Source organism: Anopheles aquasalis, chromosome 2, assembly GCF_943734665.1.
Source record: "Anopheles aquasalis chromosome 2, idAnoAquaMG_Q_19, whole genome shotgun sequence".
NCBI classification, from domain to species: Eukaryota; Metazoa; Arthropoda; class Insecta; order Diptera; family Culicidae; genus Anopheles; species Anopheles aquasalis.
The window spans coordinates 26,472,528-26,500,000 of record NC_064877.1 but is presented as its reverse complement, the minus strand read 5'-3'; the positions used below and the strand labels follow the sequence as shown (position 1 = coordinate 26,500,000).

The 27,473-nt window shown below is 47.8% G+C and overlaps 2 protein-coding genes across 2 annotated transcripts in view; one reads left to right on the top strand and one right to left on the bottom strand.

Moving 5' to 3' along the window:
• Positions 1–6,956, bottom strand: part of LOC126572230 (probable sodium/potassium/calcium exchanger CG1090) — an 11,412-nt gene extending 4,456 nt beyond the window's left edge. Inside the window, exon 1 of the mRNA XM_050231374.1 lies at positions 6,672–6,956. The gene's annotated coding sequence lies outside the window, so the exon portion shown is untranslated. The remainder of the gene's footprint in view (positions 1–6,671) is intronic.
• An 11,595-nt stretch (positions 6,957–18,551) lies between these two features.
• LOC126572229 (zinc finger protein 358) lies at positions 18,552–19,543 on the top strand. Its single transcript, XM_050231372.1, has 2 exons — positions 18,552–19,176; positions 19,263–19,543. The coding sequence occupies exons 1-2, from the start codon at positions 18,552–18,554 to the stop codon at positions 19,541–19,543; spliced, it is 906 nt and encodes a 301-aa protein (XP_050087329.1).
• Positions 19,544–27,473: the final 7,930 nt, after the last annotated feature.

The following is a 27,473-nucleotide window of genomic DNA, read 5'->3' as shown; positions in this document are numbered from 1 at the left end:
TTCCTCTCTGTGCAAAAATGGAAGCATCTGTAAAAATGCGTTACTGAAAAAGACCTTGTTGAAACCGGTGGCACCTTTAGAGAATGCTGATAAAATCTTCATTATATTAACACAAGTAACTTACAATTCGTTCTAATAAATTTCGATAAAACCACTTATTATTCCAACATGGGTTTCAATAACCCACAAAATACGCAAATATAACTCACAGCTTACTAGGCAAAGCGATGATGGGCCATGATTTATTTGCTATGATTTTTATGTGCTTCGTAACTGTAATAAAAAAAATATGATTTCCCGGATTATCTCGAAAGCGATATTGCCATAACGGTCCTGGGTAAACGAGCAGTGATCGTATAGCACCACGTTTTATTTCGTAATCCCTCTTGAATATCTCTGAGAATACAGATAACGTTGTGATAATGTTGGAATTTTCTCCATTATATAGCGAAAGGAATCCGAAAAGCCTGGAAAAAAGCCTGAATTATGCATCAAGTAGCCCACCTGGATGCAGAAGCATTCGCGAATGCTTTACACTCAGCATTACCGATGGTTACCATGGGGAAAGGCTCCAGTTGCAGCCGCACACACTTTTTGACGAGAAGCCGGTGCACCTTGGTTGCTGCACTAACAAATCAGAGATCATTTTTTCTCACCAGTCTCGCACTCATGTTCTTGTTCTGCAAAAGAACTAAAAGGCGGTGATGGCTGCTGGCGGTGGCCTATCTACTCGAGCCAATCAGCTCGAATCAAAGCATGAATCGACTACCGTTCCTTCCACCAATGCTGCTCCGAGTAGTAATTTTTCCAATTAAGCTTTCCCATAACCTTCCTACCGGATAAATCCGGTTTTCTTCCATTTTTCTCCGGCGCCTGCTGTTTGGTACTAGTGCGACGGAGTCTTATCGCACCCGATGCACTTGGCCCACACACCAGCACACCAGCACACGGCAGCAGCAGACTGAGGTAGTTGCATTTTCATCCTTGAAGGCAATCACTGCCGAGGACAAGGTGCCCGAGCTCATTGCTCAAGCTGCTGCACTCGATATCCCCCCCTCCACCTCTTTGCCGAGCTCCATCAATTACCGTGATGTGCGATGATGAATAATAAATCCCCACCATCGCTACCATCGTGGATGGTTGAACTCGGAGCTGGGAAGCTGGGATCAAATGGGAACAGTGCAGCGAAGAGGCGATCGCGATAATTGCTCCATCAACTGCTAGACATCGCCTGGCGCGTGCTCGTCAGCTCGGCGTCATCTAAATTCGCAAAACGTGCACCAACGGATGCCAGCTTATCGCCAGGGAAGTGTGTGATTCACACTGAGCCCGCCCGATCTTCAATTCCGTACGGCAATTCCGTACGCATCCTTACCATTCGGAATCACGTTCGGTCGTTCTCTGTTTTGCTGTTTCTTACCCACCCACAATCACATCCTTCCGACCGCTAGCGGGGGACTGGAATCCACGTCCTAGCGAACGGAATGCAAATTGTGTGTCTCGAACCAAGAAACGGAATCTCCCTCGCAAGCAGATGGTGAAACGTGCTGGCGCGATGGAGGCGCGCGGTACCGGACATCGATGGCGCCCTGGCGTGCGAATGCCAACCACTGGCGTGTTGTTTTCCGATTGTTTTCCTTCGATTCAGTACCGCGTTTCCCTTACCTCACGTTTCACATATTTTCACATCCTCCGGAGTGCGCGGGGGGAAAGCGTATAGTTGGTGATTGTGGACACGTGGTCGTCCTGGTGCCGCACCGAGCAAAGACGATAAGTGCAACTTGGAAGAGACTACGGAAAGACCACGGGCACCCCGGACTGCCGGGATTAACGAGATTAGATAGAGAAGCATTTTATGAATATATATGCATCACTTAATAAACATCACACCGCTCTGCGCCCTGCTGTGACAGCGAAATTCAATTTGCATCCCCACCAGCGCTCGCTAGCCGCAGGGGCAGTAGCTTGGTCTCGTCGCTTCGGCAGCTTCAGCAATGTCTCGGTGGCTGTTCCGTGACCGGAGGGATGGTACCTAGGAGCACACCTGCTTTGCCTTTCCTGACACAACTTTCTACCGTGGACAATGCGGCTTCAATTAGAAAAGCAAACAATCACCCTTCCATATCGTCGCCAGGAGTCTAGTAAACGGTGAAGAAAGTGCAGAACCAACTAGCATCGAAATCAGAGTAACCAAGTTGCCATGTAAATGAATGTCAAACGAACGCTTTGCCGTGGATGCGTCGTGCGTGGAAGTGTTCCTATGGTTCCACGCCTTCTTGTACCCGGCGGCATCATTTGCCCGAGAAAACTTTATCACCGAGTCCGGCGTATTACGGTCCGGTTCACGGTGCGGGTTTTCTGTCTGCTGTGTCTGACGTTATCACTGTGCGGCGCCAGCAAACAACCAGAGAGCATCATGTTCTACTCACGGTCCCACACCGGAAGTGCTCGCAGATGCGCGAGACCGGCGAGTGCTAATTTATGCTGCTTCATTAAGAAACTCACTCATTAATGCACGAACCAGGCACCAACCGACGACCGAGAGGGCTTTCGCAGTTTCCCTGCCGGTGTATGGTAAAGGAGTTTTCTCGGTCCATTTTCCCCGTTGCGCTGAAAGCTGAATCACGCAGGGTCATTGTAGAACACACCGCAACCACACACAAACACAAACGCGTACACACGCCCAGGAGCGGCACCGAACAAACGCAATCCTCTCCCCGTAGCACGCGACTCCATTCCTCGTGGCTATTTTCGTCCCTTCGTCAGCGTTAGGCCTATTCGTGGGGTAATCCCGTGGGTTCCGTGCCCTGCTGCTGCTCGTTGGCTCAATTCACTCTTTCACTCCAGCGCTCGGCGGCAGCCTCGTTGACATGCAATTATGTAACGGAATTTATACCGTCCGGCCGGTACGACGGATTGGGGTTGCTCCGGGCGGCATATTGATCTCGTCCGCTTATCGATTTCGCTTCCTCAAACAGAGTACCGGTCACGTCTGTTGGTTCGTCCCTTAGTGACCGGATTTTTTATGCGACTAGAATGTATTTTCGAATATTCGTTGTTCAGGACATTCTTCTTCTTTGCGGATCAATCCCAGGTCCCAGGAGAGAGAGAGATAGAGAGAGAGAGAGAACGGCGAACGGCCAGAGAGAGAGAGAGAGGTGGCTTGTGATGGCAATGGTCAATTGTATTGCTAATACAGGTCGTCCTCGTTTCGGAATGCTCGAAAGGGAACGAATGCCAGGAATGTAACCGGAAACCGGCAGCTTAAGCAGACTGAAGAGGACCGGCTTTGGCTTCTCCTGTGTTCTGGTCCTGGTACAATGGTTTGACCTACTGTTTATTGATTTGTGTTGGACAAACTCGAGTGTCGATCGTTCTTAGTCGAAGGACGTACTCCCAGTACGTTGTCTGGCCATTTAGCCAAGTGTGGAAAGACAAATCCGAGTTGTCGCTCTCGCTCCCGCCCCCGCGATTCCCCTACATTTATTAGCGAATATCACGTTACACCGGTGGCAAAGGCCCGAGAATCGAGTTTCTGATTCGATCGACGCTCGTTTGGAGCTGAGCATCATGGGCAGCAGCGTAGCCATTACCGTAGGACAGCCCGTCATAATTTGTACTCCCCCGGGGAGGAACTGATAATTTGTTCATTTTCCCTTCCCTTCCGGACGGGGCCCAGCGAGACCCGAACCATTAGCTGCCCAACTCAGCTCAACGCCGCCGCTGATTCCCTTCCCATTCCACCCACAGTCTCCAAGGGAATTGCGAGGATGAAAGCGCTCTTCCGAGGAATATCCCGCGTTCCCGTGTAAAAGCTGAAATAGGCCCCCGGACGAGCGCTGATGAACTTTTCCACCGACGGAGTAGTACGGAGCGGGACGATAATGTTTCCGTTTTTTTTTTTGTACTCGCTTCGCTCCTTTCGCGTCTTTTTGCGTCCATTGTGCACCAGGCTGGTACTTCCGCTGGTACCGACAAAAAAAAAACGGCATGCTGTACTCTGGCTCATGGATTCCCACTGCTGTAGGGCAGGGAATGGCCACCATTATCGACAACGCCAGACAAGAAAATGTCAATTCATGTTCCTCGCTCGGCGCACCAGTACACGAGGTCGCTAGACTGCTGCTACTGCCTGAGGCGGACCACGGAATCGATCGGTTTGGACGTTCTGGAGTAAGTCGGAGTAAAAATGGCCCCGCTGATATCCTATAACAGCAGAGACCTGCGGCAACCTGTTTCGCGGATGGCGTTATTTTATTGCTCCAGCGTAAGGGGTTTTGTAGGAAAACTCATATATTCCGCTAGCACTGGGGTGATGATGATGATGATGATGATGATGATGGCCCGTCATCAGTTGCAATATGGCGATTCCATCCCAGTCCCACATAGAACTCGACGAGTAACGCTTACTATGTAGCCGGATTATTGATTCGCGAACGCGCGATGTCCTGTTGGTTGCCGCTAATTCACACCCAACAGCGGTATCGATAATTTCCGACCGGAAATGGCGCTTGGCACTCATCAAAGTGTAGCGTTTATAGTACACCGGACGCCAGCCGAATTTATGATCCATGTCCACCTCGTGCAGTTCGGACATGAAAGCTCGCGACGAACTGGTAAAAACTTCGTCGAATATCGACTGAATAGCTAGCCAACAACCACAGAAGGCTCTGGATACTCCAAACAGTCGCCTTCTTCGATTGTCGCTGAATTTTTATAACTTTTTTTCAGGGTTGTCCCTAGATTCGCGGTATGCAAAAGAGCCCTCGAATCATCTCACACAATGGTAGGTAGTGCACCATACGGTGCGACCTTTAGTGCGCTGCCTGCGGGACACCACACCAGCAGCAGGCCGTTCGGTGGAAAATGTGAGAAAAATCGTTATGAGCGCGCGTGACCTACAACGGACCAACCGGACGGACGAACGAACGAACGGCAGCCAGCAGGTTCGGTTCGGTCGAATGCTTTCAACGTCACGTTGGACGTCCGTTCTATACTCTAGCACACAAATACACCGTCGCGAATATACGGAGGAAGAGTAGAACGGGGGGAGTCGCTCCTTTCCCTGACCTGCAAAAGCAGAATAGTAGGCCCCTGGTAGTGTTCGTGGTTCGCTCGCTCGTTCGTTCGCTCACTCGTAACACTGTTCCGTGGTGTGTGGTGTGGTGTTTCATTCAAAAAGCACGGCAACGGCAAGTTGCCACCCACGGATTTCGGGGGCTCCGCTGGCCGAAAACAAATCTGCCGAAGGGATGGGATGGGAGTTTTCCTTTCTCTTTGTTTTCCCTCCTCCGCACTCACCGCTTAGTGTATCGCACTCACGGAACGAACGAACAAACCGCGCGCACTCAGCGCAGTGAGAGCACTCAATCACTCGTTGGCTCGCTGCTACTACTACGATCGGGTTATACTATATCGAGCGCCACGGTTCGCAAAATGGGCCCGAACGGGAACGGTCTGGGTTTTCCCTTTTTTGCATCCCACCTCGTTCTCCCGTTCCCGTTCCTGTCCTCCGGAATTTTCTTTGGATACGAAAAACAGGATGATATGGAAAGCACACAGCACAGCACAGCACAGCACAGGGGTCAAGGAGGAAGCGACAGAGGCATATGATTCTGACCAGCACGTACAGGGAAAGCGTCGATATTATCAGACCGCTATGGTTGGCTTGCGCTGGCTTCTCTCATCGCAGGACGAGGGATGCGTGCGTGCAATGGGAGGAGAAGGAGCGGAGTGGAAACAGCTTTTCCATTGATTTTCTATTTTGGAGCAAAAGCAGCAGCGCCACGTTTTTCTCCATCCGGTCCAATTTAAGGAAGCGATCACGAGCAGGGGGGCGGGGGGAGAGAGGAAGCGTTGGCGGTATTGGTATTGCGTGTGCAGCACCGTTCCGTTCCAGCCAGCGTTCCGGAAGCACCACTCCGCGGAGTAGCCGATGCCATACAGTCAGGTGATGTAAGCCAGCGACAGGCCACGAGGTTTGCGGCAATGGTTGAATGAACAAACGTCTTCTTCTTCTTCTTTCCGTGCACACTTTGTCATTGCCCATTTTGTGGCGGATGCAATAAGTGAGGCTAAAGTGGTGAAAGACAGCGACAGAAAGAAAAACAGACAGCGAAGCCATTATGCTGCTCCGCATGCTTGCTAGAAGATAAAACATATCGAAGCAGCCTGGAAAGTTTGCTTGCGTCAGCTTCCGGAGCACTGGAGCGCTCGATAGACGCCCGACGGCGCCTTTCGAAATTAATGCAAAACCGCGCGACCCCCCGGTTCCCCCTCCCTTTTGTCTTTTCCGTTCTTTGCGTCACGAGGGCGCGGGGGGAGGGCATGATCTCTGCGATTCATCTTCGACGAACGGAAAAGTAGTCGTTTGAAGTCGCCTCGACGCACGACGGATTACAGTTTTCAGAACATTTTTGGAGGTGCCCTTTCTTCGGTGTGTGGAGGGTTTTTCTTGATTTTCCAAATTTTCCAAATTTTGATATAATCACACATACGCGCGCACACAGTTGCAGACACACATGCACACATACACACGGTTGTCCTGTCCTGCAGAAGATTCACTGTAACCGTACACAAGCACACATACGCACGCGCACATACAGAGACACAGACACGCAGAGATAGGAGGCTGTGATTACACACAGCGTGACCACCGCCTTTCCGCCTACCTTTGCTGGAAAATGGGAACCGCGAACCTCGACCAACTACGGTGCTTGGCCGTCGCGAACACAGAACAACCCTCGACTTTTCCGACCCTCGGACGAGGGAACACGACGACGACGACGGCGACGGCGACGGCACGCACGGAGCACCAACCTACACCCGGATCCGGTTTTTTGGGTTGGATTTTTATCGGTGGAAAAAAGGCCTAGCCTGCCTTCTAACACGGTGACCGGCCCCGGGGGACTCTAGCGTACACACGCGCGCGCTGGAGCCACAAACGCTGGACTGGACAGGACTGACTGCTGGGAGCCTTTCCGCAGCAGCCCGAATGTATGGACGGTGAATCGCGAACGAACGAACGAACCGAGTAACGCAGCAACGGAGCTCCAATGCCCTCTCGGATAGTCGCCAGCTTTCGGGAGCTTGAAACGGGCGCGTGCGCACACACGGAAGTGGAGTCTCCGTCACTCACTAAGCTCTGAACCAGAGGCCCGGGGGGGAATTTGGTACCGTTTTGGGGGGAAGTGCCCATTCGGGTCCACTACTCCACGGCAAGTCGTCAGACCGACTGGTTGGCACCGGGTTGGGGCCGTTCTGTTGACCGTTTCCGAGTGGGATTAAGTATTGCGTCCGCACGACTGTACAACGCACAAACATCCGTTCCTGGCGGGGGGGAGAGAGAACCACGGAGTGGTGGCGGCGGGGAGGAGGTTTACCTGTTAATACCCCGCCACGAGGGCATACCTCAACAAACCGGGAGAGTGTTCTTCATACAGCCCCCGAGGCGGGTGCTTCTCGCCGGGTAAGGACTCTTCCTTGCCGCACTTACCAGTGCCAGTTGTTTGATTTGATTCCATCACTACGTGTACGGGCCCCGAAGGTGACAACGGCAGTGGCTGCTGGGTTGCTCTCAGCTCAGCAGACAAGATTGCATTGCAGCTTTACACAAGCGCTCCCCAACACCTGTTGCCAGTTGCCTTGGCAGCAGCCTTCAATCCTGTTCGACATTCATCACGACGTGCGATGATCGTTGGCGGCGTTGCTTTATCCACTGAGCGCGCCAGATGCATTCAATTTCGCTTCAATGTGGCGCAGGATTTTCATGCAGCACCGTTGGGTTGACGTGTTTTCCCTTAACGCGAACGGATGCGAATGATCGTTCCCATTCCCCTTTCCGGACCGATGTTTCGTTGGATGGAATGCTGAAATTGTTCCGGTAACCGCAGCGTAATCACCCTCCTCGCAGTCACAGCCAATCCTCAGACCGGAAGTTGGTTTGTTTTGGTCCCATTCCCAGCGAGCGCCTGGCCGCGGGACTCATCACCAGGAATCGCTTTACTTTTGCGGGCATTCCTATTGCGGTTAACCGTTCGCTTGAACGGTTTTCGGGTGGAAAAACACGCTACTCCCATGAGGTCATGTTGTGGAAACAAATTACACCTATTGGCTGGATGTGAGCAACGGGATCGGCGCAATACACACTCCACGGGTGAACACTCCACGGGATACGCTCCACGGGAATGCAAACATTGTCACACAGCAGGAGCGCCTCGACTTTAGGATGTGGCTCAGAAGAAGGGGGAAGATAGAGGTCCGGAGCGGAGCCGGATACCACCCGCCGGTGAGAGAATGTGCGATTGCCCCGGTTGAACCGGGTATCCGGATCGTGGTGGTTACCGGAACGTTGGGATTTGTGCAAATTATCTGCAATAAGAGGCAATGTGGTGCAGGCGAGCAACCAGTGCGTGCTTTCTCTGTGTGAGGTCATGGCATTGCATTGATTTTTTTTTTCATATCATTTCAATCAATATCAATTAGTCAAATGTTTAAAGAAATAGAAGATCCTCTTTAAGGTGTCGATGGAGTGGTGCTGCCGATGCCACCATCAATCAACAGCGTGTTTGAATTGGAACGGAATTAACCAATTTCCTCTGACAACACCGATGTCGATGTCGACAGTTATTGGTAAAGAAGAATCGCCTGATTTTACATTTTAAAAACAGGTCCCCGCTGTAGATGCAGCCATCGATACGTGACAAGTTATGATCGATCAGGCAATCAGGCGTTGGCAAACCCTTTTAGGAGAGTTTACCCCTTTTTTCGACTTATTTCACGAATTGCTCGGAGTTGACATGGCGTTCGATAGCTTTGGCTTTGGTTCCGAACAAACAGATCCCCGACAGATGTCATCAAACTAATTGGAAGGAATTGGTCTGGTCCTGGCGCGTAAGGTGACACGTGATGATCGGTGAGACAGTTTAATCCAGCATCCAGCATTGATCTTGCATCTGGCAGAAGCTATTGTTGGTGGGTTGTTTCCGACCAAGAAAGGCTTTAGGGGTCGCTGTGCTGCCTGGCAAGGACGCGACGAGATGGCCCGATTCGAGGTGATGCAGACATATTTCAACTGTCTGCAAATGCTACAATACTCGCGAAGGATACAATGCAGAACTACTCCACCCATTCTCCGCCATTGCTAGCGACCGGAGCGATCACGGGCCTAAAGGACTCATTCCGTGCTCTCCGATGAGGTGACGGACGCGTACGTCGGCATACTTCACTTCAGCCCTAGAGCCCCGTGGTAGCTTTGTAGGCGTTGACAGCCCCGAAAAACCCATTTCTGACTTTTATTTATTTCCTCCTCTCCTCATCAACCTTTTGTCCTCGCCGCTAGGTCAATTCCTTTATGCGCCACTTGAAAGTCGGTCCGTGGTGCGCAAAGGCGAACCGATTCGGTAGCGACGATTGATGGTTCAATTTCTTCCACCCCGAGGAGAGAGGTGGTGCTGATGGTCTGTGGCCGGAAGGCATGTCGGGTATCAGGGTGACTCCCGCGCTCTGATCCCTCTGTTGTGGTACCGCTGCTCCTTTTTTTCCACCCAGCTTCCACCGGCAGCCCAATTCCAGGCCAAAGCGAACGAAGCGAAAAAAATGTAAAATCCGAAACAAAACAAACTGAGGACCACGAGACCAAGCCAACACCTTTCCGAGGCCGAGGGTGCCGACAGCTCGTTCGCTCGTTTGTTGTTTTGCCGGCAATCCCCGGCAGGCCCAATCCCGGGAGTCACTCCACGCGGCACAAAGGACACCTTCCGCCACGGGTGAAGAAAGATGCAACGTCATTTGGGTGCGTTATCGGAAGGTACAAGATGCCGTCCTTAGCAGCCCATTGTGGACCGAAACCGGAGTGACTCGGATGGCCTTTCGAGGGCTAGCTTTGTCCGAGGTAGCGGGAAGGATGCGTTCGCGAAATGTGCGAAACTTTCGGAGGTGTTACCATTATGGCGTGGCTGTTTGTTTGCTACATGGCCCATTAGCCGGCGAGGGACATCGATTTCATGCGGAATTGTCCCGAGTGCCTTTGATGCGGTCGCCCGGTACTACGTGGTACTTAAAGCCCTGCCGTGCGATTGTGTTTTACGAAAAAGATACCTAGCCATGGAGCTGGTGTCGGAATCGCCGTTTTTTCTCCTTTGAGTCGCATTCGGTGTGACTTCTGGTGTTACTGCTGGTTAGACCCCGTGCAAAGTACGACAGTGCATTTTATTTTGTATGATAAAATCGGTTCAAAATATGAAATATAAATTTTGAACGTTTCCAATGTCCTGGATACTAGCGAATTGAATATTGCCGTATAAATATTGTATAAAATAATGATAGTATAAAATAATGATAGTACAAGTTGATAAAAAAATTATTATTATGTATAAAACAATAATTATTATGCGTTGATAAACGTTAGAGGTTCTTGAAATTCCCATCCCAAGGCTCGTTCATTTTCTACAGTGCTTTAAAAGTACTTTATTCAATATTAAGGATTGGTTAGTCGATCGCGACAAACAATATCACGTTAAAGTTGTTTAATCAAACACTGTCCTCTCATTTCCATCCCTCACTGCCCTAAACTTCCGCAAATTTATCAACCGACCGCGGATTAAACAGCAGAGAGGCACGCTCAGCACACGCTCCACGCTGACGCACTTTGACGACACGTAGCAGGCGGGATGGTTTGAAACAGATTCTGCCCCGCCGATTTCGAAACAAGCGAGCGTATTCATGCCAACCGAGGCGTCATAAATGAGTTAGCGGCTGGTTTCCTAGGTTTTCCCGTGGTAGCCTTGTACGTTTGTTTGGAGCCGGAGCCACCGAGAGTAGCTGGAGCGCACCCCATAATGCCAGGCAAATTTCGTTGACTTTGCTTCTCGCCGCATTAATTGCGTTGCGTTTGTAACACTTTGGGGACGTTTGGGCCAGAGTGTTGGTAATGAGATTTTGCATTTCGCTTTTTCTAGTGAGGTTTTTTGGGGATTTGGTAAAAACGGAGCTACAGCAAATGGTAGACTAGACTTTGGCGGTAGTATCCTGCTTAGAGCACTCTATAGATGAATGTAAATGTTTTCCAAGTATTATTAAGATACTCGGATTAGCTGGAATACCTGGAATATGAACTGGGTACTGTTCCGGAAATTTCTATCGTTGACAAATAAGTCCGTTAATCTTTCTGGTCCCTCTCTTTCTCTCTGTTGATCATTTTATAACAAGGCGACTTATCATAAAAAAAACGAATGAAAGAAAAGCAATCGCATAACCATGGACAGTGTCTTGTCCCGTGGTGGTTTCCTACTAATGGCTGCATCTACTATGGTGCTGCAATCCATTTAACAAGGTGTTATCTTCAACAATCTGCTGAACAAGCATAACGGGCGCGCGGGCGGCTTCCACTAACTATCTCTCCTCTTCTCACTTTTTTGATTGCTCCCATTAGCCATACCGGATGCAGGATGAACGAATAAGTGGCACGGATGCCCGGAACCGGGCGCCAGAGCGACGGTATTTGTTTGTGCAATTTTCACTTCGCAACCACTCGAAAGCTACCTCTGTTGATTTCATCACAGAAAGATGGAGAGAAAGAAAACACTCCGGTGTATTTGCCTGGATTGTGGTGTCTTGTTGTTGGTCGGAGCAATTCCTACGGGGTATTTATAGGCCTTTACGGGTTCCGTTGTGCACAGCATTCGGAAAACCCACCAGAAGCCACCAGTTGGTCCTTTTTTCTTCAAACCTTCCTTCCAGACGCAACCTTGCAGTGCTGCAGAGCAAATAGGTAAGCGTCAAGATTGATTCCTTATGCCAGACAGTCTGACGCTGATGTCCTTTCTTACTGTCTGAAGCTGGCCCCCGAGCCTGATGTCCGTAGAAACGGTATCACTTCTTGTGGCTGTGGTTTTGAATCGTTCGCATCGTAACTAACCTTCCTCTCTTGCCCTCCTCCCCTCTCACACAGACAATACTGGAAGCAACAGGGAATTGCAGATGCAATTCCTGCGTTTCCTGAAGCTTCCAATAGGGCTCCATGCTCTCGCATTCTCCTTTATCATCCGCCATTGCGCTACGCTATTGTTGCCTCGTGTTGCGTGGTCGACCACGCCGTACTGCATCACCCAAGAGTTGAAACAGACCCCTTGATCCTTGGCCAGGCGATCGGTACAGTACCGACGGCAAATCGATCGGTCGTGGACTTCTTGGTCGATTTTAATCTTTATCATCTCTCGCCTCTCATCACGTTTATTGTCAGTGTCTCCGGAGCGACACTTCAAGGATTCCTTGGGTTTGGAATAAGAAAAGGACGCATCGTGGACGCGTCACGACCGATGGCCTAAACCGTTCGGTTCCAGGTTCGAGGACATATTAAGGCATTTAGGTTTCCGTTTGTTTTGCCCAGGCCATGCGACATCGCTCCGGATTCAATCGCAAAGGAATTAAGCTGTCTTTCCCCCGGGGGACCCGGGAAGCTATTAGCTACGCATTGGCCACGGTTACGGATGATGGTGCTCGAGGGTTTTTGAGAATTTTCCATTTTTTTTTTCTTCAATGAAGGACCTTTGGTGAACGAACCGAAGCTAATGGACCGTACCCGACCGGGATCTTGGTTTGGGAGTTAATTAACATGAGATTGCCCTTCCGTTAATCCAGCCAACACCACCCACCCAGTGCTTCTTGACCGACTTTTTGACGTTACCTTCCCGAAGCACCGGAACGGAACGCGGGCGTTTGTCTGAAAATGCCACGAAGGCAAAAACGGTTCATTCATTCAGCCAGGGGCTGTGTGTGCTTGTGTCCTTAAAGCTGGCGGATTTGAAAACGAGGTGACCGGTTGGTCGTTGATCCGGATTGTCCTTCAACCGATTGGAAAAGTGCAACGTGTCGCCAAGGCTCGGAGCTCGGGCCGTGAAGTGGGAAACCATTTCACACCTTGTCTCGTGAGGCACCGTCTGTCCCGGGACCATCCTGCCGGCCACACCGGGGCGGTATCGTCGGTGAAATGATCCGAAATAGGATTATCCCTTTTTCGCAAACCAAACAAAACCGCCATAAGCCGGCGATCGATCGGCGATGCGTCTCTGTTTGGGTGGCAGTGAAATGAACACCCGTCCTGGACGCCTCGGGTCATCGGCTTCAGTGGCACTGAATTGGAAAAGTTTTGAAAGGAATTATGCTAATATTTGTTTCAATTAGGCTCCCTTTTGCTCGTGCCACTCGTGGTTGGGTGCTTCGGTTCGGTTTCGGTTTCGCCGTGAATCGTTGGAGGACCACAAAAGCTCATGCTGATGAGATCAATTAACGCATGTCACAAGCGATCGACAGATTTGGGTTGATGGCGACCAGCAGCCGGTGACGGTAAGGCCAGGCGACTCGTGCCAAGGTCTGTGCAATGCATTCGATGTGCGACTTCTTTTTGTGAATATCGGAACGTTTGGGTAAGTGCATGGCAAACCACATAGCAATGGCTGATTACGAATGATTGTGTGCAGCCTGTGAGGTATTCAACAGATGATTTCACGTTCAGTAAATAAGAGTTTAAGTACAGATCCAGTTCATTTCTGTGCCATTCTTCTTACAAGATTGTTGCCAGAGCATCAATTGTATTTCCAGTTTCGTTCTATGCAACACAATCAAAGAAAATCAATTTTGTTCGCTTATATGGAGCATAGGTGCGTTGTCCTATTTACATGAACATGAACATAAATAATGGCACTTATTTTTCACTTCACTATTTGTTCTGGTGTAGTTTCAAGAGGCAAAAAAATAAACTGTTGTTTAAAAAAGGTATGAACGCTGCATTTGGTTTCAGTGTCATTAATAGAAGAATCAGTATTCTCTGAAGAATCAGTATCAGTATTCCTATAGAAGAAAACATACATTTAACATTATCTGAATCATATCTTCTCTACTAAACTTTAAAAAAATGGATTGTTATTAATAATAATAGTAATAGTTTGTTTATTTGGCATCCTTTTTATCTTCCTACTTGTGTTAAAAAAAATATCAAAACGATTGCCAAGCAACATAGCATAATCATGCTTTTCACTAACTGTACAAATTTAGGGTAGTTTTAGGGAAACTAAAACTATTAATTTATACGGATCGCGAACAAATGCGTACAGCTGAATTTCGTGAAGATATTGACTCTGTAATTTATTCGTGGCTTATTCAAATGGAAGATTTTCATAGATTGAAAATATTTTTGAGAAACTTCTTCTGAACTTTGTACTTTTAGTATTTTTGTAGTAACTGCTGGGCGATAATAGACCGAATAGGAGCAGCGCAAGAGATAATTCTTCTTTAAACAGACAAAGTGTAGGAGCGTTCTATTTTACTATGTTATAAATGGTTAAAGTGTATTCAATGAAAAAAATCATTTAATACAGAGAGCGACTCCTTTTCTTTGGTCAATTACATTTAAATTCCTCATAGCATCTTAGTTCGGTAAATTATAAATTGGTAAGCAATAAAAATAAAAGAAAGATATTTAAAAAAACTATTGTGTTTTTCTAAACTAATTTGGGTGTGTTGATATCATCACTTTACTGTTCGTAGTAACATTTATTAGTTAAGCATGCTATGCTACATGCTACAAACAAATCTCTTCCCGGTAATCCCCCTACCATATAACATCCTCGCAATACAGTCCACTCGACCCCTTTGCAATCGCAAAGCCACAGTTCCGCCATTTTGCTGATGATGCGCCACCATTGCTGTTCTTCCGTCACCCCTCGTAGCAAAACGGAACATCCGTTCGATATCCAACACGCTGTCCGAGGGAGGGATGCCGATTCACCCTGGGACGGCCTGGCCGTGGATTTCAATTTCCGCACGATAGCTAGCGTGTCGATTACCGTTCGTCAATAAAACTCCTCCAAAAAGCGGCATGTTCTAGAGTTGCAGCTGAAGATGTTGCTTCGGTTTGAGACGGGACATCATTCGGTGGGTTCGTTTCGGTGGATGGGACCAAGATCAGCCACTGTGCTGGCCGAGGGTCAGTCAGCATTTCCATTGGCCTCCTTATTAATCCATTGACCACTGTTCAAAAACCCACAGGCAGTATCGATGCCGCGCTAAAGGACACCCGGCCCTGGAATGGCACCCGCCACTTATTGACTTTTGTTCGATTCAGTCCGTCCAGGGCGAGCGCGAGAGATGATTAATGCTAGAAGCGGTTCCTGGAACCAGGAAACTGTAGCCAACGATCCTCCGCAACTGTCGCTACCGCAGGATGCGACCGCGACGATCCAACCGCACGGACAATGGAACCGATCGTCTTCAAGGACCTTCGCCTAGCCTCGCCCTAGTCAAGGTGTTGATCGCCGATCAACCAACCCCTTGGTCCTTGGTCCTTGAGCACCCGCGCGCCGCGCGACCTCCATCGCTGTCCATTGACAAAGTGTGACACATTATTTATGTTTTTGGTCGCTTCGGTCGGCGGTCGGCTTTCTGTTGTTCCGCCGCGATCTGGACGGCTGTTTGGTGGCCCGTGGTGGAAACATAAAAAACGCCCGTTTGTCTCGTGCGCGTCCGTGCTCGCGTGTGTGCACGCGTGGATGGATGCGGCATCAAAAAGGGAAAGGTGCTAGCATTCGGGAGGATCGCGCCATCATACTTACTACTAGCGGCACACGTTTCAAAGACACATTCAAAGGTAGCATTTCATCGGATCGGGAAAACTCGGTGATGGGTCATTGTGTACGAGGATGCCGATGTGTTGAGGAAGGGCTAACGAATGCAGCCAGGGTTTATCAGATGCAACTATTATCGCTAAGGCATAGGCCCTCGATAAAAGGTAACATTTGTAATTGATAATTTTATGACGACTATTTCGGCTTATCTTTAGCTAACAAGCATCTTCACTATTTTTGTAATAATCAGAATAAATTTCCTCATTTGTAACATCATGTTCACTGTAAACCGGAATGTTTAATGATGATTTGATATTCTTTTTCAGGAGAAATGCAATTTTGAAAGTCTAATCACTTCTTACGCCTAATATCCCTTTTGTAATCCAGCAGATGCTACTTGCACTAATGGCATAGATGTGAGACTTATTCAGTGAATTAGTTAAGGAACTTTGAAATTAATATTATAAAACAAACTCCTATAAGATGACAACTTTAGAGTTTACTTTTCTAGTTTTGTTAATTGCTTGGCATTAAACCAAATGTATGGTCCTATTTCGAGCTTCAATGATAAGTTATTTCTGCTATCGCTTATTGAGGATTGAAACCTTTCGATAAAGTGTTTGTAAACTTAACAAAGCGACCGCGTGGTTTAGTTTGATAGTGATGTGATTGATTAAAATACTAAACATCTACTTGAAGTCATTTTCAATCAACTGAAGAATTCAATTATAAGTCTAGATACAAACGAAATATTTTCTGCAATATAGAACGTATATTCTTGCATTAGATTGCTTGATGTATGAATATATTCAGTGTTGATTATTCTGTAAAAAAAGAAGAAAAAACAGTCCTCACAAAAGTGCATCTCAAGGACATTAGAAATCATCACGACATCCCAACGGAAGAATAGGGACAATAAACCAGTGTTGAAGTGATTGTGATGTTCCGTGAAACGCAAATCTCGTGATACAAAAAACAAGGCAATAACACGCCGAATTCCATGCAAATGAACAACCGATTTTCCCAACGTTATAAAAGAATGCCTAGCAAAAGCTGAATACCTGGCACAATTCATTGTAAATCATTATTTTATGGTCAGATTCTGCTACCCCGGGAACAGATTTTCTACCACGCGCAATGCACAGTTGCGGTCAAAAACGACAAAAAGAAAAGGAAGACAGATTTGCTCAACAATCTTTATATCACCGCAATCACTCTTCTGAACCATCCCGCCTGACAAGCTTCGCACAATTGCAATCGCAGCCGACACGGTCTGCGGTCGCCCTCGATCTATCGATCATTCGATGCTCGTTTGAAGTGCGGTCGGTCCTTTGTGTGCGTCCGCAATGTCAGGCGGAGAGTGACCAAAAAAAAAAAAACGAGGCAATGCTCGATCGAGCAATACGAGGAATCTGCGATCTTGCGCTTGTGCAACGGTGCGCCAAAAAAAACGAAGGAAAAAAAAAGGACGAACGCTAGGCAACCAGAGCGGCAGACAATATGACGTCGGGATTCGGGTTGTTCGGGAGGATTCGTACGTCCCCGTTACTGTCACCTATTACCGATGCCAGGGCTGTCCTAGTGGTGATCCATTTTTTTTTAGTTTTCGAGGAATTTTTTTTCGGAAAAAACACATTTTGCAGCATCAGCAAAAGGGCCACCAAACCGATGGCAATGGAATGCACCCCTCTTCGGCGTGCGTTTGCGTGATCCTTGCGTGACAATGGAAATCCCAAGGATCAACCACCGTTCCGGGGGACGGGGATAATGCAATAAAACCACTAATAAATTTCGAATAGCCAGCAGAAGGAGCCGATCAGCGACCAAGGCCCGTTCGATCGCTCGATCATTGTTGGCATACGACCGCTCCAGGACAACAATACCGTAGACTCAAAGAACCACTCGAGCCAGGTGACGAGGCCAGCAACGTGTGCTCGATCGGTCAACATTAGCCCAAGCCTGCCAGTCAGAATCGGTGTCACAGCGCGGTTCCTTTAAATTGCGATCCATCAATTCTAATCTGGAGCACCGCCACTGGCGTGAAGGACACTCACTTCGTCCTCTACTCTCCAGGGAGCGTGATAACTGCTGGAAACCCCTCTTGGCAGTGGTGCAGCCAGGAAGCAAATTGAAAGAGCGAAATGGCGTCCGGCAGGCGTGTGGTAGGGATGCCACAAATTGATTCTATTCCGCGGTGTGGCGTGGCGTCGTATTGTTTCCGATTTGCTAAAGGGTCGGATTACGTCGATAAGCCGGGGAGAATGGAGGTTTAGCTCGTGTCGTGCGTCGAGGATTTTTGCCACATTTATGCAACACTTACACGAACACAGCCGCTATAGAGAGAGAGAGAGCGTAAGCAAGAGGGAAAGCAATCTCGAGTGGACGAAAAGCCGAAAAGTGGGGAAGAAAAATCGAGGAAATAAATGGGAGGAGAGAAGATGATCGAAAGGAGACCAGGGGCCCGGAAGGGACGATTGCGAAGGGAGACATTGTATGAAATGCGGCCCTCTTTTCGCACCCCTGTTCTGTTTGGTTGGCTTGGGCGCAATGGGCCCCTGAAGCTGACAGGGTGCGTCCTCGCCTCCTCGCACCAATCCCGATGTCCTGACAGTCGACCAGACACTCTGTCTGGTTTGCTTCGAGGAAAAAAGGGACCGGGAAGGGGAAGGAAAAGGATCTCAGAGGCCAGAGGCAATCGCCCTTCCATGCCCGGGAGTCCCCCGGTCGAAGTGTTTCCCTTTCTCGCTCGCACCCTCTCGCTCACTGCACGCAGGATTTTCGGTTAAATATGTCGATCGTCCTGCCAGGACACCGTCAGTCTGCACCGAGCGTGCCAAGTGTAAACAACCACTTCGACCACTTCGACCTCCGTGTGCTGCGTTCCGTGGTGTGTTTCGTGTGTAGTAAAGAAGAACGTGTGCCGAACGAAAAATGTCCACCAAAACGGTTACACCACCGCAGACGTACTCTCGTCTATTTCGTCCTTGGGACGGCAAGGAGTCACAGGGGAGCGTGCGCGATCGTATCGAGGAAGCATTCCGGGAGCGTCTGGACGAGCGCAATGGCTCGGACAGTGGATCGTCCTGTGCCAGTGATAGTGACAGTGAGCAAACGATCAAATCAGAACCGATCGGATCAGATTACGCCTTGAGTCCGGCCAAATCCGGGAGTGGAGTGGATGCGCTACCGGGAGCGCTCCTTCTCGATCCCAGCCTGATGCACTACCCGTCGGCAGATGTGGCCGCGTACTATCAGTACTGCTACCAGCAGCATCAACAGCAGCTCGCAGAGCATCCCGGGGCTCGACAGAACCATCCGGAACTACTGGCCGCGCATCCGGCGGCAATCGTTGGACCGAACGGTTGTCCAACGATCGATCCGCTCGCTTTTACGTACGATCAGATGGAACAGGAGTATCTGCGGGTGCTGAGTGAGGATGCGAAGGCGAAACTGTTGGCCAGCCGGAAGCAGCGACCAAAGAAGTTCAAGTGTCCGCACTGTGATGTCGCGTTCTCCAACAATGGCCAGCTGAAGGGACACATTCGAATCCATACCGGTAAGTTAAAGCGAGCGAATAGAGAGCCCCACCGGTATCGTGATCGCCTGTTCATTCTAACGTTGGTGTCCTTCCATTTTCCACAGGCGAACGGCCGTTCAAGTGTGATGAGTCAAGCTGTGGGAAGACGTTTACACGCAACGAGGAACTGACACGCCACAAGCGCATCCACAGTGGCATTCGGCCGTACGCTTGCCAGACGTGCGGTAAGAAGTTTGGCCGCCGGGATCATCTGAAGAAACACTCGAAGACGCACATGCCCCAGGAGCGGTACACGTACGGATTGATGCCGGCATCGGCGGCGGCTGCAGCGGCGGCCGCTGCCATGCTGATGCCCATGTACGCGACCCACGTCTTTGGCTACTAGACGCGCCCCGTTCACCGCGTACCTGTGATGCTGCCAGTGATTTTGAGCCCCCGATGATAGTAGAACCGTGATAAGAAGAAGAGAGTAAGAGAGTGTGTACATTTTGGTTAAGGTTCCCTGGGTTTTGGTGGGAACAATTTTGTAAAATACGCATTAGGATAAGGAAAGTTTTATGAAATGTTTATCGAAAGATGGATGGAAAATATATTTCTAACAAAAGCATTTGCAAATGTTCACGTTTCGATTCTATTAGTGCCGTCGTCGTTGTCGTTTTGACGAAAATTCAATGATTAATTCCAATACTGACAGTTGTTTTGTGAATTGATAACTTCTTGTGGTAAACATCGGGGCACAGAAATAACTAAAAACATGTAAGTGATCGTTCGTGGGCTGGAGGAAATATTTTAAGGAAATTGTCTATGAATTAACGTCAAGTTAAACGTTGATCAAACATCACTGAGTGCCGTCGATATTAATGTCGTTATTCTAAGGTTATTTCTAATTTTTTGTGAAAAAACTATTCGACTTTTGTTTCAAAAGAATGGCATCTTACTTTTGAAGAATGGCAACTTTTCAAAAATAGTTGCTTCAATTTTGAAGAAGATTTATTGAAAACTTCATCCATGGTATCATATTTACGAAGGCGTTTCTTCCATAAGGAACTTTCTCGTAGCCGAGTGATGGGTCAACTGAGATATAAAAATTAGCTTGTTTTTTCTTATATTATAAGTTTATTTAGGTGCCTCGTCGGGATGAAAAAGTGATCACACTTTGATGGTGACGGATTGATCAATGATGAAACCGAGTTCGTCGCTTATCGGGCAAGTCTTTTGATTCGCATCAAAAACGTTACCCATCGTAGCCGCGTAATGGGTCATCCGAAAAATACAAATCAATATTATCTTGATAGATTATAAGTTTATTCAGGTAGTTCCGTTGAGTTTTTGATGAATTTCCGATTTCTCCATTTTTGGCAGATTTTTCAAGTTGAAATAGTGATACTTTTTGTCATTTTGCCTAAAAACACGATTTTTAAAGATTTGTTTAAAAAAAAGTATTAACAATTTTCATGAAATCTCGACGCGACTACCTGGAAAAATGTATACAGATTATGTGTTCAAAATTTCAAATTGATCGGTTCAGTAGTATTTACACAGCGATGGGCACCGAATTTGAAAGCGTTGGTTATGGGAAACGTTGACGCACGTTTCGTAGCGAGTAGTGGGCGATGCATTGAATCTGCAAGAGGCGCGGTTTTTCAAAAATTTATTTCTTTGTTAGTTTTACTTCGATTGAACCAAATGCTTTTACACAATACTCTTGAAAGGATCAGCATTTAAGGAAAAATGTTAGTAATAAATGCATCAAAACAATTAAATACCTGAACCCTTAATGAATCGGATACAACCTAACGTCAATAAACCGAAATTATGCTCCTCAATACCATTCGAACAAGGGCTTTGTGTCGATTTTCCACAATTGCTGCCCACCGGCGCAACATCATCATAAAAAGGTTGCGGAAAATTAGTGAGTCAAATCGCAATGTCTTGTTTAGGCCGCACCGCATTTGGTCCCGGTACGCACGAGTACGGTACCCTCGACCCATTAGCATCCGATGAGATCTCAATTTCTCGCAAAAAAGGAGGAAGAGGTGTTTGCGAAAGTGATCCTCAAAACGGCCGGACCCCCTGGACCTCTCGTTTGTCCATTTTACGACTTTCGCTGACGCTGCTGGACCGAAGCTGTCCTGCCAACCGGTTGGTGTGACCAATTGCGACAACATTCTTCTTCTCTGGTCCATAGGACCGAACCGAGTTCGCCAGACATCTTGACGCTGTCGCCGTATAACCTCGGATCTACCTGTGGCACCGTGAAAGATGTCGTAAAGTGATCATCATTGCTCCCACCGCACCAAAGCTCCTGGAGCCCAGCAGGACCTGTCGATATGTCCTTTGTGTAGCCCAGGGGGGATAGAAGAGAGAAGACGAAGAATATGCTTCATCCTCATTCCTGCCACACCGAATGTGAGCTAATCAATCGAGATGCCTGTCGAAAAAGGGCTCGCCCTCCGCAGGGATGGCTAATTCCCCCGGCGAGAGCTGCGTTGGTGCGTACCTACCGAGATGCCCCGCATCCCACCGGAGCCGCAGATAAAAGAAACGGATCTTGCACGCCTTTTTATTATCATTCTGAATCCTATTATATGATTTTCCAGTTCTCGTTGTTTTCCTCGCTCTCCTTCTCGGTCTCTCCTTTTTTTTTGTCCTTTTTGTCGCTTGACCATTTTTCCAGGATTCTCGCGGAGGTGGGAAAATGTGAAGCTGCACTCGACCGGCGTCAGTTCGTCCACCGGGCGGAGAATGAATGAAATACGTTGACTTTGTGGGCTTTGGGCCAGGGACAACCACGGAGAGATAGAGAGAGCTGTTGTTGGTTAACCGGGATCATCAGCAGGATTCCCATCGAGAGACTATCGTGGACGCACTATCGACTCGTTCTTTTTGCCCGAGTGTCCCGGTCTCTCCTGCAGTGTACCAGCAGCCTCTACACCTCCCCTCCACGTCCTGTCACCGAGCTAATCTGCAGGACTCCCGTAAATGTTGGCTTTTATTTATGGCCATTAATTCTGTTACTTATGAGAATCGCCCGGCACATTCCTTCCCTTTTTGGACTCCCTTCTCGGCTTGAAGTGGACGAGAGTGAAAGGACAAATTTGTACTCCAGCAAAGGTAGGGAGTCCTCCGTTTCTCCGTGGCACACAGCACTCTGCCTCTTTCGTTGTGGTCGAACAGGGACGAAGAAATGGTGAGCGAAGGCACAAAAAAATAGTCCAGCAAAAGAGGAGAAAAAATGGGAACGCAACTTGTTCTACTTGTGCTTGTGGACTCCCAATGTTGTGGCCAGTGTCCAAGAAGTTATGAATGAATGGGTAATGGGCGCAGCCGAGGCCGAGAATGGACAGAAGAGAGAGAAGGAGGCAGAAAAAGGCATTCGAAGTGAGGTCCGAAGACGAAACAGTGAATGGAAGAAGAACTGCTGTCGGTCCCAGACAGTCTGTCGTCAGTGGGTCTAGACAATCGCTGGACCGTGTGGGTGGCTGGCTGGCTGACTGGCCCGTGCGAAGCGCTCGCTTCATGCACTTGCCCCTCGAGATCGTGCGAAATGAGGCAAGAGTCCCTGGTCTCCCGGTCGATCTATCGATCGAAAGGACCCTCGGTGAACTGATTATCATTTTGAATCGATGCAACCAGTCCCTTCTTCGCTGTTTCTTTATTTTTCGTTGTAAAGGAAAAGCATAAAAAATCTAGATGAACAAGTGATACGGAATCGAGCAGACTCTTCTTTCCAACATCTCTTGGTTCAGGTAGAGCAATATGTAGGCCACGGAGGTATTCCCCGAAGAAACTGATTTCGATTGACAAAATTGGTCAATTGATGGAGGTTTGCGGTTTCATTCATACGGGAAGGATCCATACACCGACGCTGGGGTGGATTGCGCAACTGGGCCCGTGGGTGAAAGTCTGGGAACTGTTTTTTTCTCAGCGTCTTTCACAATTCACTGACCGAAAGAAGATAAACGTTTGGTCGCCTTTTTTTTACCTTCACTTTCTGGCTGCTTCACTTATCCAATTATGGTTCTTCATCGATCGATCGAAGGATAAGCCGATACGCGCCGTGTGGGGGAGAGCATGGGAGCGAGGAGGGATGGAATATGTTGGTTGGTGATTTATTGTGTCGCATTTCATGGGACTGTTCTAAGTTTTCTTTGTGTAATTAGAGATGCTTTAGTCGGTACAATTTGGCTTGATTATCGTGCTGCATAGAACTGATATCGGGTGATAATTGAGCCATAGAACATTATGTGGAATTCTGAACATGGTCAATTCTATATCTTTCATTTGTCTCACGTCTTTAGCTCTTGCTTTCTATCGCGAAGTTGGCGCCAATCATACATGTGCATTTTCACAAATTGTAGTTTAATGTCCTCCATTGTTTTTAATGTTTTTTGGATTTTGTATAAAAAATATCCAGTACCGAGAAGGTGAGAACGGGCAGAAGAGCGATACGATCAACGTATTTCACGTCATTCATTCATCAAATAACTTTTAAACGACCTGATAAGGTTGTTAACATATCGAAAGGGTTGTGCATTTGGTTTTTGATAATGGTTTGAGCCAAACCATTGTCATTTGTTAATCAACTGTTAGAAACAGCTTCTTTGTTGAGCTTATATAAATAAGATTTATTTCAGTAACGGCGAGGCTGGTAATCGGTGGCTTTTCTCACATTTAATTGAATAAAACACACCCGGGTGTAAATAATATTTTCTGTTACCGATACCGTTTGGTTTAGTTAAAAATACACAAAATTAAAACTAGGACATGGCTTATAACAACAAAGAAATTCAAAATTCTCGCATATGACATAAATAAGGCATTTAAAAAAATCTCCCAAAACAAGAACATCCACTAAAACCATGATCAACGGTTTGCGAAGTTAACTAGCACTGTTTCGCGAGTATCGAGGACTTCCTCTCCACGACAATACACCATTCGCTGATGTTGGCACACTTTACGTTACGCTTAAAACCCGAATGACAACAGTACACCGCCATTGTCATTCAAATCATCATCATCCTTTCTGCTCCGGACAAATATGGCTTCGATGGCGCGAGAGCGACGCGCCGTACCGCATCAGAACAGTCACGCGAACACCCCAAACCCCCAGCGCATCGCGTAGATAAAAAAAAGGGAGAGAGGGCTTAAGTTAAATTGTCTGTTAACGGGCACCGGTTGCTCAAAGCCCCGAGGGCCATAACGAGGCTCGCAAGTGCGCTTTATTTAATTTGCCTCGCGATTTTAAAACTACGTCCAGGGGGGCATCCAAAAAACGCCCAATCAGTTCACGCGGGCCAAACAGCCATGAAAATGTGCCAGGGTGCCGTAGGGTGAAAAGCGAGAGAAAACCGTCGATTGGGTTGGTGCGTTGTTAAGTGGAAAATGTGCCAACCGGGTGACAGCGACGGACGGAGATACGATGCATAAAAGATAAAAGAAAGAAGGCATCGCGAACAACCGAGACTCCCAGTGCGCTCATGTCCCATCGTTTAAGGAGGGAAACCGGGAGACAGTGCCGTGCCGTCGGCAGAGAAGATGACGCCATCCGTCCTATGCCGTCCTGTGTAGGTTTTTCCATCAAATGCAACGTCCAAGTGACAAGGGATGCTACCCCCTTGGGTGACACGTTTCAGTCCCCGTCGTTGCTGCTCGGGCATTGATTCAATAGGGTTAGGCGGGAAACGGGCGCATTAACGGGCACGGGCATCGCACGCCATTTTCCCTCGACATTTGGCGCGCGGCGACGGCAGCGGCAGTACGGCCGCAAACATTCGACGTCCTTCGAAACCGCCGGCCATAAAGCCATTTGTAATCTGGTCGTTTGAAGGGTCGCCTTTATCGGCCAACCAGCCAACCATTATTCTTTTATTCCATTCTCCCTAATTTCGTTATCTTTCACTCTGCCGGTCTACCTCTGTGTATGCCGCTCGCTCTCTCTCTCTCTCTCTGTCATGATTTGTTCTTTTGCCTTGCGATCGATCTCATAAATAATAAGCGAATGTGTTACTTCACGTATGTCGTCACTGCGAACGCACTGGATCGAGGGGACAGAATGCAAGGGAGCACCCGTTTGGGATGTGGTGCGGTTTGTCGTCATCGGGAGGGGTTTGTTTTGTGGTCAGGACATCGCCATGATTCGCGCGCCCCGGGTTGTGCGCCACGACTCAAAATGGCAGTTGCACTTACTAGCCCTCTCAGCATCGCGGGGTGATCGAGGGGCTCCTTTGACCACATCCGGTCACATGGTTGCGGCAGGAGCGGAGCAAAAAAAAAAAAGATGAAAAGGGGACGAACGGAGGTTTGGATGTGATGTGTTGTGAAAATGGGAAATCGACTGAAAAGGGGGCCCACTGCCCCTGGCTGACGGGGCTCACGGGAGGCAAGTACGTACTTTCGCCGCTGCCAAGGGGTGGAACCGAAGTGGAACGCGCGGAACAAAGCGTGGAAAGGCAAACAAATGGGTCCGGGAGGTTCATGGCACCTCGGCGGGGGTTCGTCGTCACAAGAGTAACTGCTCCTGTAGCGTGTGGCCAGAGTAAAATATTCAATCGCGAATCGTCCCTGGCACATGCCGGTCCGGAGATGATATATTACGATTGTGGGGATTTTCTAATCGTGTTATCCACCGCTCTCATCCTCGCTATTTTCATATCGGTCAAATTTATTGGTTGTCTCCGTATTTTCCGTATTTTTTCTTTCTTTTTGCTCAGTTACTCAGTGATAAAATGATACTCATAAACTATCACCGATACCACACTGTGGAAGCAATGGCCAAATGGAAAGAAGGTTCACACAATTTTCCATTATGCTACCATCCCCGGGGTGGGTGGGATAGCATTCGATGGTGACAGTGCATAAAGTTGAATAATTGAATCAAACGGATGTCGGAGATGTAATGATTGAGATTTGTTATTTACTCTGACCACATTTGACTCCCCCAGTGGCATCGGTCTGTTCTAATGGTTCGAAAAAAATCATCTTATTGATTTGTTTGACTTAAATATCCCATGGATGATGGAAGCGAAAGAAACTAGGTGTAAAATTAAGTTCCAAAATGTTTCATCTCAATCAAAAATAAAACTTCAACGAAATCAAATTACCAATCCTTTTTAACATTTCTTCGACGTTGCTCGAAGTAAAAAGTCGATTTGCATGTATCACTTGAAGAAATTAAAGATTTTTTTTCTTTAAAAATACTGGAAATTCATTCGGATATTAAACCACCACAAAGTCATTTTCGAGAAGCTTTTATTTATTCTGTGAAATAGGATTTTTCGTCTGATAAAGGCTGCAACTTTGCGTTCGGTTTTTCTTTCGTTGCTCCATAGCTCTCCTTTTCCTAATAACCAAAAGCGTAATTTTGATCGAAAATGACTGTTTTTCAATTATTGTGAGCTTGTTCATTTGATTGTGTAAATATTTCATGAAGTTGAAGTTCAGTTCAGTTTATCTAGACAGCTCCATGAAACTCTATAATGCAGAAGGTAAAGTGGATTTTTCGTATGTAAACCATTTTTTTAATATAACAAACTATTGAATACAACTACGTTAGTGCTTTCTTGTAACTTCGGTTGTGAATAAGAATTGTATTTGATTTTTCTCTACATCCGATTGCATGTTTCTCTAATTCCAATAAGGTGTACTAAGGGTGTAAGTTTATAGCATGGATAAAACCAGTTTACCGCTTTAAACCAGTCCTCATAAAAAAAATCCAAGCTTCTCAATTGAATAGCATTTCGCATATAACCGTTGGTAAGCGTTGTAACACGCCATCATTTGCTATCCTTTGACCTTACGACAAGCGTCCTATGGGAGAAAGCAAACAGCATTCAATTGAACATTGTGTGGAGCACAGCAAAACATACAAATCAATAGCAAAACAATCGGGGCGACCAAAGGGAAAGCTGAGGAACCACCCACATCAACACCCGAAGCACGTGCGCTGGCTATTGTGTGATGATGCTCCACCCAAGCTAGGATAACACGACGCTTCTTCTTTTGTCCACGACGCGTTTGAAAGGTGTTTGGTGCCCTGCAATCGACATGACAAGGATGCATGGCTCTACTTTCGCCAGCGTAGGACAGGCCAGGCCAGGTGATATGCGAACGAATTGGTCATAAAACCAAAAAGCCCAATGAAGCATCCCCGCGAACAATCACGAACTATTAGAAGAAAACATTTCTCCTTAATCGACCACCTACGTAATCGTGATCGGATGGAGCGTGTTCGACAACACCCACAAGAATTGCGTGTTTTCTGACAATCCTGAACAGCCTCACTCTCATCCAACCGACGCGATGGGCTTTGGTGT

Bases quoted from the DNA above. Each gene is read 5' to 3' on its own strand.
- LOC126572229 (XM_050231372.1), top strand. From the start codon at position 18,552: ATGTCCACCAAAACGGTTACACCACCGCAGACGTACTCTCGTCTATTT. The intron at 19,177-19,262 runs GTAAGTTAAAGC...CATTTTCCACAG, and splicing joins ACACATTCGAATCCATACCG to GCGAACGGCCGTTCAAGTGT.